General features: G+C 65.6%; 2 protein-coding genes across 2 annotated transcripts in view; both read right to left on the bottom strand.

Moving 5' to 3' along the window:
• EFNA1 (ephrin A1) overlaps positions 1-2724 on the bottom strand; it is a 5523-nt gene extending 2799 nt beyond the window's left edge. Inside the window, exon 1 of the mRNA XM_019556728.1 lies at positions 2691-2724. Within this exon, the coding sequence (XP_019412273.1) occupies positions 2691-2724 (34 nt within the window). The remainder of the gene's footprint in view (positions 1-2690) is intronic.
• A 2408-nt stretch (positions 2725-5132) lies between these two features.
• EFNA3 (ephrin A3) lies at positions 5133-15832 on the bottom strand. The gene is made up of 5 exons (XM_019556727.1): positions 15746-15832; positions 7267-7879; positions 6499-6564; positions 6195-6272; positions 5133-5948 (listed from the first exon to the last, which is right to left on the bottom strand). The coding sequence occupies exons 1-5, from the start codon at positions 15830-15832 to the stop codon at positions 5827-5829; spliced, it is 966 nt and encodes a 321-aa protein (XP_019412272.1). The 3' UTR covers positions 5133-5826.
• Positions 15833-16097: the final 265 nt, after the last annotated feature.

Genomic DNA, 16097 nt, shown 5'->3' with positions numbered 1-16097 from the left:
CCCGCCCCGCCCCGGCTCCTCCTGCTGCTGGGCAGGCCCCGGCCCCGAGCCGTGCACCGCACGCGTGACCGTGGCACACCCCCGGGAACGCGGCCCCGCCACTGCAGCATGGGGCTGCGCACCGACACGGAGCCACACGCCAAGAGCACGCGGGGCCATGTCACGCACGGCATGGCCGTGTCAGCACTGGGAACACGGCCCCCGCAGCTATAACACAGGGCCCTGCACTGCCAGCCACGCACCAACAACACGCGTGGCAACGTCACGCCACTGGGAACGCGGCCCCGCCACTGCAACGTGGGCCTGCGCGCCGACACGGAGATGCGCGCCAACATCACGGGTGGCGATGCCACACCACCGAGAGCAGCACGCCGGGCCATCGCAGAATTGTGCCCGCGTGTGCAGCTGGCGCTGACACACACCAGGAACCCGACCCCTGGGACGGCAGCAAGAAGACACCTGGTTCAGCCTACACACACGCACATGCACACGCACGAGCCCAGGGAGGCTCAGATCCTCCTTTGTGGGCAGCTTTCATGAAGGGGCCGGACAGGCGGCGCCTGCAAGGCTGGGAGGCGGTAGGAACAGCACATCCCGCACCTCTCTGCTAAGGGTCGGATTCGGCACCCTAACTCCCCAATCCTACTCACTCACATGCACACATGGGAACGCTCCTCTGCACACGCAGCAGCACGACAACAACACATGGGGCTGCTGGCAGGAGCCAAGGGCATGTGGGTCTCCTCGCTGGGGAGTGGGAACTGCCCCTTGCTGTGACCTGTGTGCTGGCCAGACAGTGCCGGGTCTTGACCCCAGGGCCCCGCGAAGTCTCAGCTCTGAGAGCCCCTCATCTCGCACCTCCCCTTGCCTGTTGCGTGGGGGCAGGGCTCAGCCGCACCGTGCTGCGGTGCTGTGCTTGGACTGTGCCCAAACCCTGCACCGTGGAAGTGGGTGGGAATTCCCTTGATTCAAGTGGGGGCTGCACATTGCAGGCAGGCAGGGGCCGTCCTGGCCTGCCAGCAGGGCCTGCAGGCTCAGCACAAACCCTCCCTGAGGCATTGGGGAACTTCAGAAACATCTGGATACCTGGGGTGGGGGAAGGGAGCTGCTGATAAGGCGCAGGGCCAGGGCCAGGAGGAGGGAGCCAGATTAAAGAGCCCTTCTTCTCTGCCCTTATCAGCTGCTCCTGTCTTGGAGATTTGTGCCAGCCCCTGACAAACACAGCGAGTCCCCCTGCCCCTGCCCCACTCTCAGTGGGCCTGTGGCAGTGAAACTCCAGGCAGGAGAGGCCCTTTCCCATGAGGCTCACAGGGGAGGAGGGGTCCGCGCAGGCGGCTGGGCCCTCAGCACGTCCCGTCTGCAGCGCTGTCTGGCAGGCGTGTGGCAGCTCGCTATCACCAGGATCTGCCCCCAACACCGATCCATTCTTGTTAAGCCGCACGGAGAGATGCTTTGCCGCGGCGTGGAGAAGTGATAACTCAGCCACGTTCGCAAAACAGCTTTCCCCTTGTTTATTACATAATGATCCATTGATTGTGGGTAATGTTGCATGCCCGACACGGCGCGGGCAGGCAGTGCGCTGGCTGAAGCTATCCCGGGAGCGCTCTCCTGATACATGCCAAAGGCTCGGGAGCACGGCAGAGTCTTGGCACCGCCGCTGTAACTGGAGCACAGGGGCCGGGGCCCTGCTCTGCTCCTCTTTTCCTCCCTTTTCAGAGCCAGGGCTGGGGCTGGCCCCGACCTGCTGCTTCACCATGAGCAGAACGCAGCCCACAAAGCTGGGGCTGGCTGGGGTAGGGGTTCCTGCATGATGCCCCCAGGGAGGGCAGCTGCCAGTGCCCCAGCTCCAAGCACCGTCAGGGCCTGCTGACACTGGCCTGCCTGGGGAAGGGACGGGGTTGACTGCCCAGTCATGCCCAGCGCTACCCAGCCAGTGTCACCGGGATGCTCCTGACCGCTCTGGCATCACAGCCACCCCCTTCCCTAGATCTGACTCAACCAGCTCAGCCCAGCTTCTTGGGTCCACACAACCTGAACCTACCATTGGGTCACCCCCCATGCCATGGTGCCCTCCCCACTCCCAGAAGGCGATAACAGGATCTGAACCAGGATTTCATGCTGTACCTGCCTGCCTCTGAGCAAAGGTCATGGGATCCAGAGCAGAGGGCATAGGGGGAGGGGACAGCTGGGGCCAGGGGTGCTGGGGTCCTGCCAGCCCCCTGTGACCTGTCAGTGAGGCCTGGGGGCTGCCCTGCACCCCCTGTCCCTGGGATGCCCGACCCGTCTCCGTGCAGGCTCAGTGACACCTAGGGAAGGGGGCACAGTGCTAGGACGGGTCAATGCCCAGGGCATGCTTGGTGATGTGTATAAGGCAAAGGTAAGCCCTTTTGCACCCGTGTTTATGTCTCGCACGAGTGCGTGACAGACTATTTATGGCTTATCAGAGAGCACCTGGGTGCATGGTGATGTCATTGGCTGCTGTGTCCCATGATGGGGGCAAAGGCCGGAGCTGCGTGCAGCCTGGCAGGTACAGGCCCAGGGTGGGGCTCATATGGGGCGGGACAAGGCCACAGACATGCTAGAGGCTCTGCCAGGAGCCAGCCCCGTGTTGCCGCAGGCAGGAGCAGGGACCAGTCCCGTCCCCCAGTCCCAGACAACACAGCTTCCAGCCCTGCGCTGCTGCAACTCACCCGTCAGGCCCTGAGCTGTCGCTGGCACTGCCATGGTCCATGCACTCACTTCCTGGTGCAGGTGCCGTGTACCGGGTCCCTCCATGTCTGCGGGGCTTCACAGGTGGCACAACCCCCGGACTCTAGGAGCTGGAGATTCACAGAAAGCAGCAGGCAGTGACCTATGGGAGTAGATAATGCTGTGCACAGGGGTGGGGGTGCAAAGCTGGGGTGAGCAGAGCAGGCCTATGGACTTGCTCGTGCCCCATGCCCAGCCTGGGCTGTCTGCAGAGCAGAGGGCCATGCAGGTACCAGGCCACGGAGCCCAGCTCTAGCTGCTCCGAGCCAAGATGCTGGTCTGGGCAGGGCTGGCTGTGGGGCAGTACCAAGTCCCAGCTGAGCTGCAAAAGGGATTTCTGCATGCACATCAGCCGTACCCATAGGCGCCCATGTCAGACCCCCTTGCAAGTCCAACCTGGCACCCAGTCCCTGTGCCCAGTCAGGCTGGCACCCCACACGGCCCCATGGTCAGGGCGGGTATTGCCAGCCAGGGGGACAGATGGATGGGCCAATAGAGCACTTGAGAACAAAGCCTCCACCCTCCTGCCAGCTGAGAGGGGCAGAGGGATGGGAGCCCAGGGCCACAGCATGGTTTGGTGCTGGGCATGGGCCTTGCAACACCTCCACTCCTGGGGGCTCTGCAGGCTGCAGGGCTGCCCCTCCCACGGGGCTCTCAGTATGTCTCGTGCACAGGGGCAGAGGGGCCTGCAGCTCCAGAGGCAAGAGACCCTTATACCACCCACATCCAGGCTCCAACACCCCCACGGCTCCCCAAGCACTGCCACACTCTGGCTGGATGGTTCCCACCCAGGTGCACAGGGGCAGCAGGAGGAACCTGGGAATTGGACCGTGCCTCCAGCCTCTGCCAAGCACCAGATTCTTCCTGGACAGACCCCCCCCCCCCACTGCCCTGGGCTGCCTGGATTCAGGGGGCAGCTGCACCCACCCCCTCCCCTCCCCCAGCTGGGAGGCTTTGGGCCCAAGACCAGTCAGACTGGTTTGCCTCTACCATCTCCTCCCGCACCCAGACAAGCCCAGGCGGGCGGGAGGGAGGAAGCCACCCCTGCACTGTGCTGCCTGGCAGCCACAGCCACAGCCTGGAGGGTGGCTGGGCCCTGAACACAACCCGGGCCCAGCTACAGCCCCGGTGACACGTCTGTGTGTACCAGGCAGCTGCGCCGGGGAGCATGCCATGTCCTATAAGGGCACAGCTGGGGCTGCAGGAGAGGGCACAGAGCACCACCCAGGCCTGGCCTTCCCTGGGCACTACACCCCCAGCCCTGAGACCTGGGAGGGGCTGGGACAGAAAGCATGGTGCTCTGGTCACGAGCAAGTGATCATATATGCGTAGTTGCATGGACATGAGTAGCCGTGCACACGTGCTGGTGGGCCTGCCACACAGGCTCCCTAGACCCTGACCTGTGGGACAGGAGGGTGCTGCCCCACCACGGCAGCAGCTCCCCACACCCCAAATGGCTGCTACCATCCAGCTCCCACGCTGGTGCCAGGTTGCTTGCACAGGGCTCTTGCATGACTGCAGCCTGGGCTGGGGATGTGCAGCCGTGCTGGAGCCCCCTGCGCCTCTCAGCGCCAGCCACCCAGCACACAGCATCCAGCCCCTCTGGCCGGGCAGGACCAAAGCAACAGAGTGCTGGGGTTGTCCCTCACATGGGGCTTCTGCCTGCCTGCCCCGACTCTGCTTACCTGGGGATGGCACCCGGTGGGCTCCGGGCTGCTCCGTGCTCCTGGGCTGGCTCCAACGCGGGACTTGGGGTCGCTGAGGAACATCAGGCTGGGGATGTCTCTGCAAGGAGATACCTGGCAAGGGGGGACCTAGTGCACCCCTCACCAGGCTGACTCCAAGTAAGTGCTCCAGAGTCTGGCCCCACTTCTGCCCCTGGGGCAGAATAGCCACATCCCACAGACCACAGCAGGGGAGGGTGTCAGGGCACTGGTTGCCCCCCTCACCCATCCGACCAAGGGCTGCAGGTCCTGCCAGGGGAGAGTCACGTCCAGGTCCTGCTGCCAGGCGAAGCGGCGCAGCAGAGCCTGGGCATGAATGGCCCCTTTGTGCACAAAGCCACAGCAGCGGGTGGCACTTTGAACAGCTGTTTGCACAGGGCGGGCCTGCCTGCCACCCCATGCTCCCTGCGCCAGCTCCCTGGGGGGCACAGAGCCCAGCCGCTGGCCTGCAGGGTGCCGGACACAGCCTGCCAGGCCCATCACCAGCTCCAGGACCCACAGATCTGGGCAGGGCCCATGCACAGCTGAAGCCTTGCATGAGACTCATGAGCACTCCCCATGCAAAGGCTGCAGCACAAGCATGCCTGAGGGGGCAGCAGCCAGCCCGGGTGCGGGGGCAGGCACGGCTGGGGGCACCACTCCAGGCAGGCGGGTTTTTTTAATCCTTTTATTTTTTATAGACTAAGAGCAGAATATGAAAATCACCAGCCCAAGCACTTGAAAAAGGTTGAGTTTGTTTGCTTGTTTCCCCAAAAAGTGTCTGTGCGTTTGCATAGGTCGGGTCTTCACGGAAGACAAGGAGGATCCAACGCGCTCGCTATGTACAGCCGGCTGTGCCGGCGCCGCGGCCTATGGTACAGTATGGATAGATCTCTACATAGATAGTCGCTCTCTGTACAGTATGTATAGACTCTACATCTTATGTACAGCCTGCCCGGCTACCCCACTGCCCGGCTCTCGTGGCTGGCCAGGCCCGGGTAGCCCCCAGCACCACACAGCCGTGTCCAGCCCTGGGTGTGGGGGCACAGGGCCCAGGGTTCTGCAGGAGGCTGGGCCGAGCTGGGGCACGGAGGAGGCTGGATGCAGCAGGGTGCTGACTTGTCTGGCGGGCGCTGAAGTCCATGGTGGGCAGGAGGCAGGGGCCGGGCAGAGGCAGGGCAGTCCCAGGCTACGCGTGTCCCCCAGACGTGGCCCCGTGGCGCACTAGACAGACGCGGGCTCAGGCTGCAGCAGTGCATTTGCCGCATCAGGACACGGCTGGCTCCCCCCGCTGTCCGTGACAAGTGGCAGCTCAGGCATGTCCAGGTGCCGAAGGGGCTGCTCCTGGCTCAGCCCCCTCACTGGCACTGCCAAGCTAGGAGGCCAGAAGCATCATGAGGAAGAGCGTGGCAGCCACGGCCAGAGGCAAGTGTTCCCGCTTGGGGCTGGTGCCACTGATACTCTTCTCCAGCTTGGGCACCTCGGGGTTGAAGTTCTCTGTGGAGAGAGGCAGGTAGTGAGGGGGTGCTGGGGGAGCCCTGGCCCAGCCACCCCCTGCCTGAGACAGGGCCACACGGGCACCCCCAGCGCACGGCCAAGCCATGAACTCTATGTAGTGACCGACCCCACGGGGCAGGGGCTCCCGGCTGCACCAGCCCCGGCAGCGGATGCTGCGGGTCGCAGAGAAGAGCTTGCTGGGGGCTCCTCACTGCAGGGCAGCACTGGCCGACGTCTCACACTTACCGATGTCCTCAATCTTCACCTCAGGCCCTATAGTGAATGGTGGGAGGGTGGGTGCCGACTTCTCCCCGGAGTGCGACGCTGTAGGGAAATGGGAGGAGTCAGCCTCTGGGTGCTGGCCAAGGCCACACTGAGACCCAGCTGCAACATGCAACAGGGGCAGCAACCCAGAATTGCTGCTAGGTGCCCACAGGGGAGCCTCGTGCCCTCCCAGAGTGCCAGAGTGCTCCTGCCCCCCTGCAGAGGGATGGGGACACACACTACGTGTGCAGGAAGTGTGCACTTGTGCATGCGAGGTGGTACTCACGGGAGGCGCAGCACACAAACACCTTCATCCTCAGGCAGGCCCGGCGGTGGTTGTGCGTCGGGGTTGCTGCAACGGATTGAGAAGGGGCTGGGATGGCTGGGCCCCTGTCGTGGCAGGGCCAGAGGGCCAGAGCTGGCAGCTCACAGGGAACCAGCCCCAGCACATGTGATGCCCCAGGAGGTACCTCCACCACCCCATGACTCGGGCCTGCCCCAGTCCCCCGTACTTTATTGGCGTTTTTAAGGCGCTGGTCGCCCTACCCAGTGGCAGCCCCATAGCGGTTTTAGGCTTTTAGCTTTTTATGCTTTTAAGCTTTTAGCCTTTTAAAGAACCGCCGACACAACACCGAGCGCTGGACGCCAGCGGAAACCCCCGATCCAGAGTGTTTTAGTTGATGTCACCGTGGTGCTGGTTGCCAACGCCAGCGCCGTCATGCGACGACGAGGACGACCAGCCGGGACCTGCCCAGTTGGGGCACAACATTGGACCGTTTCTGGGCCCCTACGTGGGACCCGGAGGACACTGACAACAGGGCTGCCAACCGCCGGCGACCCCCAGATCCCAGCGGCTTCACTGCAATACAGTGGACATCAAATAGTCCCAGCACAGGTCCACGGCTGCAGCTAAGGTGGCCATGGGGGCTCCCAGCCTGGCCCGGGGCGCCCCCTGGCGGACACAGGGCACCAGTGCAGCCTGGAGCATGGAGCGGAGCAAGGGGCACCCCTGCCCAGCCTCACCCGCCCCTCCCGGTCCCCCCGCCCCACGTACAGATGTAGTAGTACTCGTGGCCGGCGTGGAACTCGTAGCCCAGCGAGAAGGCGCTGTAGCGCTGGAACTTCTCTGAGAACTTGATGGGGCTGTGGGGCGCGTGGGGCCGGTTGCACTCCCAGCGCTTGAAGCCCTGGCTGGCGTTGCAGGTGCGGTAGCCCTCGGCGCTCACCATGTACAGCACGTACTGCTCCAGCTTGTGCTCGGGCACCGAGGCATTGTAGTGCGGGCAGTAGATGTCCAGGTAGTCGTTGACATTCACCTGCACCGTGTAGCCCTCCCGCCGGAGGCTGTGGGCAGAAGTGCAGGTCAGAGCTGTCCCTGGGCCCAGCCACAGCTCTTGGGGCAGGGACCCAGAGCCCAGGCAGAGGCGCTGCACCCAACAGGCCACCCAGGGGCAGAGCCCTGCCCTGCAGCACTGAGCAAAACTGCCCTGAGGCCCCGTCCCATCAGCCAGGCCCAGCCCAGCCCAGTCACACCCCCTGCACACGCCTCCCCCACGTGTGTCCAGCTGGGCAGAGCATGCTGACGACCCATGAATAATTGCAGCCTCAGTCCCAGCGTTGGCCCCACCCACATCAGGGTCTTGCTCCACCCTCTGCCCCCACAGCAGCTGGGTAGGACAACACAAGCCACAGCTTCCCAGCCGGATGGGTGCACCAGATCCCATGCCAGGGCCGCCCACACCAAGACAGCAGCCAGGATGCAGCTCCAGCACTGAGCACACGGTGCCTGGTCTGTGCCAGCATCTGGCGTCCCCCCAGCCCTGGATGGAGCAGCCAGACACCAGTCTGTCCCAGTGGAACATGGGCCACATGGTACTGCAGCCATGAGGAGGCCTGGGCATGAAGCAGAACAGCCATGGCCTGGAGCCCCAGCACAGTCAGCCCCAGTGCAGGGGCCAGGCCAGTGCCCAGTGGCTCAGCCAAAGGGGCCCCGAGCCCGAGGACCAGGGCAGGGCACCACGCAGCTGTAGCAGAGGGGTACAATGCATCCCACACCAGCAGGCACACAGTCCCTAGCATCCACCTCTTGAGCCCAGACCCCGCAGCCACCTCACTACCCCCATTCACCCCCATGGGGTCACAGGGAGCCCCCCACCCCTATGCCCCAGCCAAATCCCCCGGCAACACCTAGCACAGCACTGACCCCCTGCCGGCAGGAGCAGGTGCATGGCAGAGCTGCTCTCGGGATGGAAAGCAACAATCCAGGCGCTAATTGGACTTGTCAGGTTGACGCGGCTGGGGCAGGGGGCACTGGCACCATGCTGAGGGCAGCGGGTGCTGGGGGAGCCTGATGCTTGCAGCCAAGGAGCTCAGTGTGTTGGTGGGGGAAACCTGGGGGCAGCTGACATGGCAGTCGCACGTGGCTAGAGGCTGCTGCCTTGTCCTGCCGCTGTCTGGGTTTGAAGGGAGCAGTGGGTGCTGGGGGGCAGGTCACATGCCCATGAGGGGGTGGAGAGGGGGCAGCACTGCCCTCCTCCACCTGTCTGGTCCTGTACAAGACTGGGCACCGACACATGGTGCCCACTGGACAGGCCATGTCCTGGGAGTGTGCACGGAGCTGCCCGGGCCATGGAGACACCGCATGGGAGCAGGGAAGACATAGTGTGGTGCAAGGAACAGGCCCAGCCTCCCACACACGTCGCCACTCAGAGAAGGGATTTTTCACCCTGTTCCAGCAAATCCTGTTATTTCGTTAATGCCGTAAAGGGCGGCCCTGGGGGAGCCTCATTTACATTGATTAAGAGCCGCAATCCCCTCAGATCCACTCGCCCTAATCCGCACCCGACTGAAATCTCGGCCTTGATAATCCCGGCGGGCAAGCACCGCCACTGACCCGTGGCTCCTGCCAATTAATTACAAGCTGGGGATGCCTGCACAGTGCCGGGACTGCTGCAGGCTGCTGCCCACTCTAGATGGGCCCTGGCATCATGATGGCCACCCTGCAGTCCTGGCCTGCGAGGGCCCGGCGCATGCCCACAGCTGGTCCCACTGCACACGTGGCATCTGGGGCAGCCCCCGCCCAAGGCACTGGGCTGTGGCAGGAGCCGGGCACAGCCCCCCACCCTTGGCAAAAACCAGACCCTGACCCAACGCCCAAACACCACCCGGCATTGCACCGGAGACCCAGCCCAGGCCACCATGGCCTATGTCAGCCCCAGCAGAGAGTGCGGCGGGAGCCAGGTCAAGGGACACGGCAGGACAGGCTGCCATGGCATGGCACAATCCAGTCCTGGTATCTGCAGGCGATAACCCCAGGCACGCAAGCGTCCGAGTTCTGGGCCCACGTGAGTAAGGCTTCCCTATGGCCCCAGCCCCGGCCCAGGTCAAAGCAACCCCCAACCACCCAGCACATGCTGCATGCCCGGTCAGCACGGATCACGGTGCGGGAGTCGACAGTGAGCTCAGCTCAAACGCTTCCCTGTAAGCTGATCCCCCAGCCCAGGCTCCCATCAGTAATCATGGCGCTGCCAATCAATCTCTGCCACAGAGTGGGCGAGATGTCCGGCAGGGAGCGTGGTGGCTTACACAGCCCCGGTGCGCTCCCATGCCAGCTCCTGGCCTGCCCATCCTGCCTCGCCATCGTGGCACCTCCCTGCCCTTCATAATTGCCAGCTATTTTTCTGCCCGCCGGTCTCCTCAGCAGTGAAACCCAGCACGGCCTGCAGCCCCCGGGCACCACGCCTGGCCCGGGCACGGGATGGCAGCACCAGCCTCTGCCTTGGGTCCCATCACCGTTCCCAGGCGTCAAGATGCCTGTGTACCAGACCTGGCCTGAGCCAGCTTGAATGCCTGGGGGTACAGATGGCTGCTGGAGGACAGCTCCTGGATTCTTGGGCCAGGGGCCTGGGCACGGGGGATCGGCATCCAATTTGGGGGAGGGAGGAAGGGAGAGGTGGCAGCAACCTCGTGCCCCCTGCCCGTCCCGCTGCACAGACACAGGGATGGGGCCTCGCCAGGCTCCTGCACCAGGCTCCAGCTCCAGCCCGTGGGAGCCCAGCACCGGGGTGGGGCAGGCTGCGGGTGCAGTTCCGCCCTGGCACGGAGCAGGGACCTTTCATGTTCCCCTTTGATGTGGTGTGAGTGGTTGTGCAAGGAACGGCAATTACCTGAGCGGGGACGCGGTGCAGCGCAGGGGCCAAGCGGGCCTGGCTGTCCCACGTGGCCTGGGCTGCTGAGGAGCGTGTGTGTGTTGGGGGGTAGGGGGTGGAGGGGGGGTGTTGCACTCCTGCATACCCCAGCCCTGGTGCACCTCGCTCTGCCTCGGGCTGGGATCGAGAGTGGCCGCCCCAGGGATGGAACCACAGCCCCGAAGCCCAGTGCTGGGGTAGGCCAGGGAGGGAGCCCTCCCACAGGGGCCCATTAGAGGTGCCAGCTTCTGATAAACAGCCTCGCTAACGAGCTCAGAGCCAAGGGAGGGGGCCCCAAGGGGGCTGGGGGAGGGGCACATGCTGTTTGGCATGGGGACCCCCCCAGCACAAGCTGCCAGGGCTGCAGCCGCTTGCCCAGGTGCCTCTCAGCAGCCCCACTGACTCCCCAAACTCCAGGCTGGCCCCCCCGGGCGAGGGGTATCACTGCCTGCAGCCAGGGCTGTGGAATGGCCCGGCCTAGACACCCACCCTCAGGGCAGCCAGCCACTCCTGCCATTGCCCTCATCTCCCTGGGTGCCCACTCCATCTCCAGCTCCAGGCCTGCGGGTGCTGCATCCCCAGGGATGCGATCTGGCTGCCTGGATCCGTGGGCTCTGGTTTCAGACACGAGGATGCAGCATGGCCCACCCTGGCCCTGGCCTCTGGCCCCACGGGAGAGCAGCCCCTACCAGGCCACACTGTGGCAGCTGATGTGACGGGAGCTGGCGTCAGAGCTGGCCCCCGGGCTCCAGTGACCTTGGCACGTACAGAGCCCCCAGCTACCCAGCGGGTCCTGGCAGCGCCTGGCAGGCGGCCCTTGAAGGGTTAACAAGGGTGCAGCCAGGCTGCATCGCTTCTGCATGACTGCGCTCTCAGAACGGTGCTTTATACGGCCATGGCACCCTCCATCCTGCTGTCGGAGCTGGGCAGATGGATGCCCCTGGCGGGTCCCGGCAGCACAGCCTGGGCATGGCGCCCAGCGGCCCCGCACCGCCACAGCCCTGGTCCCGGTCCCTGGCAGCCGCAGCGTTGGCGGCCGCGCCGCTCCCATCTGCTGCCATAAATCTGGGCCGAGCGTAGCTTGCTGGCGGCCGCGCTGCGACCGAGCCTGTGGTGCAGTGCAGTGCGGCCCGGCCCGGCCGGCACCAAGGCCCCGCGCCCAGCCCTGGTCCTGCTGGGACCTCCTGACCCAGAAGGGCCCTGGGGGTTGGGCCGGACTCAGCCCTGGCCAAGGGTGCCGCGGGGAGGGCAGCCTCTGGCTGGTCACGGCTCCAGCCCCCAGTCACGCAGGCCCCTTTGTCTGGTCCTGGGAGCTGTGCCCTGCCGGGCCATCGATCGGGCGGGGAACAAAAAAGTGCCATTGATTTACGCCTTCCCCTTTCAGTCACTTCCCACGACAGCAAGAGGCGAAGCCGCATCGATCCCCGGAGCCGGGCGAAGCCGGCAGCACAGGCGGGCGGCACAGACCCCCTCCCCCATCGCCCAGACACATGCGCACGCTACCAAGGAGACCGGGCAACACGCACATGCTGCCCAGGCCCCCCTGCGCGCCTGGCACACGCAGAGGCAGGCACACCTCCCAGCACGCACGCACGCACGCACACACATGCTGCTGCAAAGTCACGGTGCCCCGGTGCCCAGGCAGACAGGCACACGCGTGTGTACAGACCTCAGCATGCAGCTGCACCCATGCATCGCAGCAAGGCCACGCATGCTGGCAGACAGACTGATGGCCCCGTGGCACAGGGACACTGGCGGCTCTGAGCCTGGCAGGGGCCCTGGCTGCCATGTGGACCAGAGGTTTCCAGGTTCCCACTCTCTGAGCCCCAATGGGTCCTGGCAGCAGGGCTGGAGTTGAGGGGGGGGGGCTCAGAGCAGCCCACCCAGCGTCCCGCCAATGCCTGTATCGAGGCCACACAATCCCTTTAATCCCTGCTAAAGCCCAAACCTTCCTGCTTTGCTAACAAGATCAATGAGGTTTTTAATTGGGTTTTAATTAAACCATCAATCTGCAGCCAGCCACTCAATTACTGGCCTGGGTCGGAGCAGCCACGTGGCCCCAGCCCCCAGCACAGCCCGCACCATCCCTGGGCCAGACCCAGCAGGGCTCCCCACCACCTGCTTGTCCAGCCATCCCCATGGCTGGACACACCCCATGCGGTGCTGGGCCTGCCACTGCCCACACTGAGCCTGCCACCACCCGTGCTGAGCCCTGCTGCACGCCGTGACTCACTGGGCACTTTCGCGCCACGCCCTTGGCCCGGGGCACCCACTCCACACTTGGTCCCACATGGCTGCTGTGCTGGGCTGCCACAGCCTACGGGACCAGGCCCAGCCTGCGGCAGGGATGGGGCTCCTGTCCCTGGGGTTGCTCAGCCCTGGGGGAAGGAGCCAGGCTCCTGGCTGCCCTGGCCCATGGGATCCACAGCCCGGCTGCTCCCAGGCAGGGCTAGGCGAGCACTGACAGTACTGGTGCAGGCATCGCCCTCCCCGGGCTCTGCACCTGCACCCAACCTGCTCCCGCAGCACCTGGCCCGCCGACAGAGCAGGGATGCCCCAACCAGCTGCCTGCCCTGCACTCCTCTGCCCCTCTAGCTCTGCTCCCTGCTGCGCTCTGGGCTGGACTGGGGCAGGGGCTGGAGCCAGCAGAACCTAGATGGGGAGAACAGGTCTCCCTGCTGCCCCCCAGCATCCCAGGCCAGGGGCGCTGCAGAGACAACACCGCCGAGCAATGGGGCAGCAAAGTATGTAGGGGGCAGAGCCCTACTGGTGACGCAGGGCAGGCCCCACCCCAGCTCCCTGTTCAGAGGATGCCTTGCACCGCCAGAGAACCCAGGTGTCCTGAAACACACGTGCTCCCAGCCCCCGACTCCTCCACCCCATTCCCAGGCTGGGGGGAGCACCCAGGCATCCGGCCCCAGTCCAGAGCTCCACGCTGGGTGCAGGAGCTGGGGACAGCACGAGCGCAGGGAGCGAGTCAGCCTTCTCTCCAGGCGCCGCGTCCCCAGGGACCGCGCTCGAGGGCTCTCTCTCCACGACGTGCCAGCGCTCGCTGCCTCAAACGCCGCGTCAGGCAGATGAAAGCCGCCTTGAAGTGGCGAGCCAGAGCCTGCACGTGACGCGGGGAACTCCCTCGGTGCTCGGCCTGGGTGGACCTTGGGGTCACCCGGCAGGGCCCCAGCAGGTGCCTGCACCCCAGGGTCACTGGCTGCAGAGCTGTACCCCACTCCCAGGGCACCCCCAGCCCCAGTGCACAGCTGCAGGGAGGGGAAGGGGCCAAGGGCATGCGGAAAGTGCCAGTTTCTAGGGTAGGGCCCCGGCTGCTTCAGACCTGTGCCCCCAGCACAATGCAGGAAGGGGGCTGCAGCACACAAGCCATCGGATGAGGCGACTTGAGCACACAAAAGCTCATGCTGGGCAGACGTACGTTTAGCCAGGCAGCAAAGTTACATCTCCCCCTGGCTGGCTTCAGACAAGCACGGGAACCACAGACCAGGATCCCACCCTCCGCTGGGCCCCAACACCTGCGCCCCCACCTCCCAGCTCCTACTGATCCCCCTCTGGGACCCAGCCCCAGCCCTCAACCCTGCACGCCACAGCCCTGTCCCCAAACCATTCCTGCCTGGAGGGAAAGGCAGACAGAGCAGCCAGCAACACCCTGTACCAGACATGGGCAGGAGGGCACAGACTGCCCTGCCCTCCTCAACCCTGGCTCTGCGGCCTCAGTCCCGATGGCTGCCCCCAAGTCCCTTCCAGCCTACTGCCCTGGCACCTCCAGGCAGCTCCTCCCCATGCCAGATGCAGTGGGTGGGACTGAGACAGCAGGGGAGCAAGGACCCTCCCCCCATGCACCCAGGGGCCTGGCAGACACCTGCCCTGCCACACGCACGGATGCTGGTACCATCCCCAAGAACCCAGATACACCTCTCAGCATCTTGCACGTGGCTCTGATGCGTCCCTTGGTGTGGGGGGCCTTGTCCATGCAGCCATGGGGGACACTGGGGGCTTGGAAAGTAGGGGCTCCGAGGACCAGAACTGGGCACCAGGGAAGGGTGGGGTGGGGTTGGGCAGCCGGGAGGGGAGGGAGCATGGCTCTAGCAGCTCCAGGGCAGGGGCCAAAGGCCACTCCGCACTTGGCTGAGCGAGGCTTGGTGCTGAAGGGTGTGAGGGCGTGGGCCCTGCCAGAGTGAGCACATGGCAGAGCTGTGCCCTTGGCCCATGATGCCAGGACTGGGGGCTGTGGCCCAGACTCCTCGCTGGGTCTTGCCCCTGGGAGAGCAGCAGGCCCCGTCACACGTGGGGCGGGGGCCGTGGCCTGCCCTCTGCCATGGCCTGGCGTGCTGGCAGCAAGACGCCTGGTGAGGATGGGGGAGGCGCTGGGTGCGCAAGGCCTGGCCCCCAGGTCAGGAAGCAGTGCAGCGCGACCCCCCCCACCAGGGAGCCTGGCGGGCCCAGCGTGTGCGGGCTGCCGGGACACACGCGCTGCAGTTCTGGGAGGCTAATTCCCCCGTAATTCACGTCTCATCCAGACGCTTCGCGCCGGTGGTGGCGTCCAAACTGCCGCACTGCCTGGCAATAAATATCAATGCTCCGGCGTCCCCGGGACGCGGCTCTGCCGCAGCCACCCCCACCCCGCCGCTCGCGCTGGCGCTGGGCTGTGTCGGGCACACCGGGGCGGTGCTGGCTACACCCTGACCTCCTTGGCACCCCGGCGGCACGCACCTAGTCCCCCTCCCCTCTTCCCTTGGTGTCAAAGGGGTTGGCATCGGCATCAGGCCCCCAGTTGGGGACCGAATCAGGGGAGACTAGCAGCTCTGCCCGCTCAGCTCCCGCAGGAGACAAGGGAGGGGATACGCCTGCCCACGCAGCCCCCGGAGAACGCGCCAGGCTGAGCCGGTCTGCGCCACTGGCTCTGGGCACTGTATGCCCGCCAGGCACAAGGGCATCGGCAAGGAAACCACCAGGGATGTGACGGGTGGCACAGCCGGGGTCCAACACTGGGTACCCGGGCCTGGCAGGAGAGGGGGCCCCCGGGAAAGGCCACGGCTGGGGCGAGCTGCCCCGTCGCCATTGTGCTGCGCCTCACACACACGCGCGATTTATGGGCCTGGTCTTCCGCCTCACGACACAATCTCAATGCAGGCGAGGAGCTGCCCAGGGACACTGCCTCTGTGCACAAAGATGGGGGGGGGCCTGCTGGGACCGGCAGGACGCTGGGGTGCTGGGCCCAGGCGCGAGCTCGGCCAAGGGGCATGGGGGAGGCTGCACAGTCGCTCACGTGCTGCCATAACTGGGAGACACCCTGCACCCCCGGCCCAGCAGACACCCCCCGGACGCCCAGCCCACCTGCCCGCTCCACGCCCACGCCTGCGTCAAACCCACGCCGCGCTCCAGCCTGCGCCGACGGGCAGAGCGGGCACCCAGCACCGCCATGGCAATGCAGGCGGGCGCTCCTTCCCCCCGCCCCAACGCCAGGGCAGGAGGCCCGAGTGCGCTGGGGGCCACAGGCGCTGCGTGCTCCGGGGCACCACGGCTCCGCCGACTGCCTCGCCAGCCGTTTCCAGAGCCGCTTTTGCAAGCCCCAGCGGTTCCTGCCCGGTGCGGGCCCAGCAAGCCCTCAGCACCGGCGGGCCCAGGGCAGCAGGATGCCCGCGACGGGGCAGCCGCAGGGCCCCGGGCACGGGGGACGGCCCCATGG

This window comes from Crocodylus porosus, unplaced genomic scaffold (genome assembly GCF_001723895.1).
Source record: "Crocodylus porosus isolate Cpor-Errol unplaced genomic scaffold, CroPor_comp1, whole genome shotgun sequence".
In the NCBI taxonomy this organism is placed as follows: Eukaryota; Metazoa; Chordata; order Crocodylia; family Crocodylidae; genus Crocodylus; species Crocodylus porosus.
Note: the sequence above shows the minus strand (reverse complement) of the source record. Positions and strands in the feature narration are given on the sequence as shown.

Excerpts from the sequence above, each read along its gene's own strand:
- EFNA3 (XM_019556727.1), bottom strand. The coding sequence starts at position 15,832 with ATGGCGGTGCTGGGTGCCCGCTCTGCCCGTCGGCGCAGGCTGGAGCGC. Across the intron at positions 7,880-15,745 it reads CGTGGGCGTGGAGCGGGCAG|CTGCTGTGGGGGCAGAGGGT; the intron begins GTGGGCTGGGCG and ends TGTCCTACCCAG. Across the intron at positions 5,949-6,194 it reads GGTGAAGATTGAGGACATCG|AGAACTTCAACCCCGAGGTG; the intron begins GTAAGTGTGAGA and ends CTCTCTCCACAG.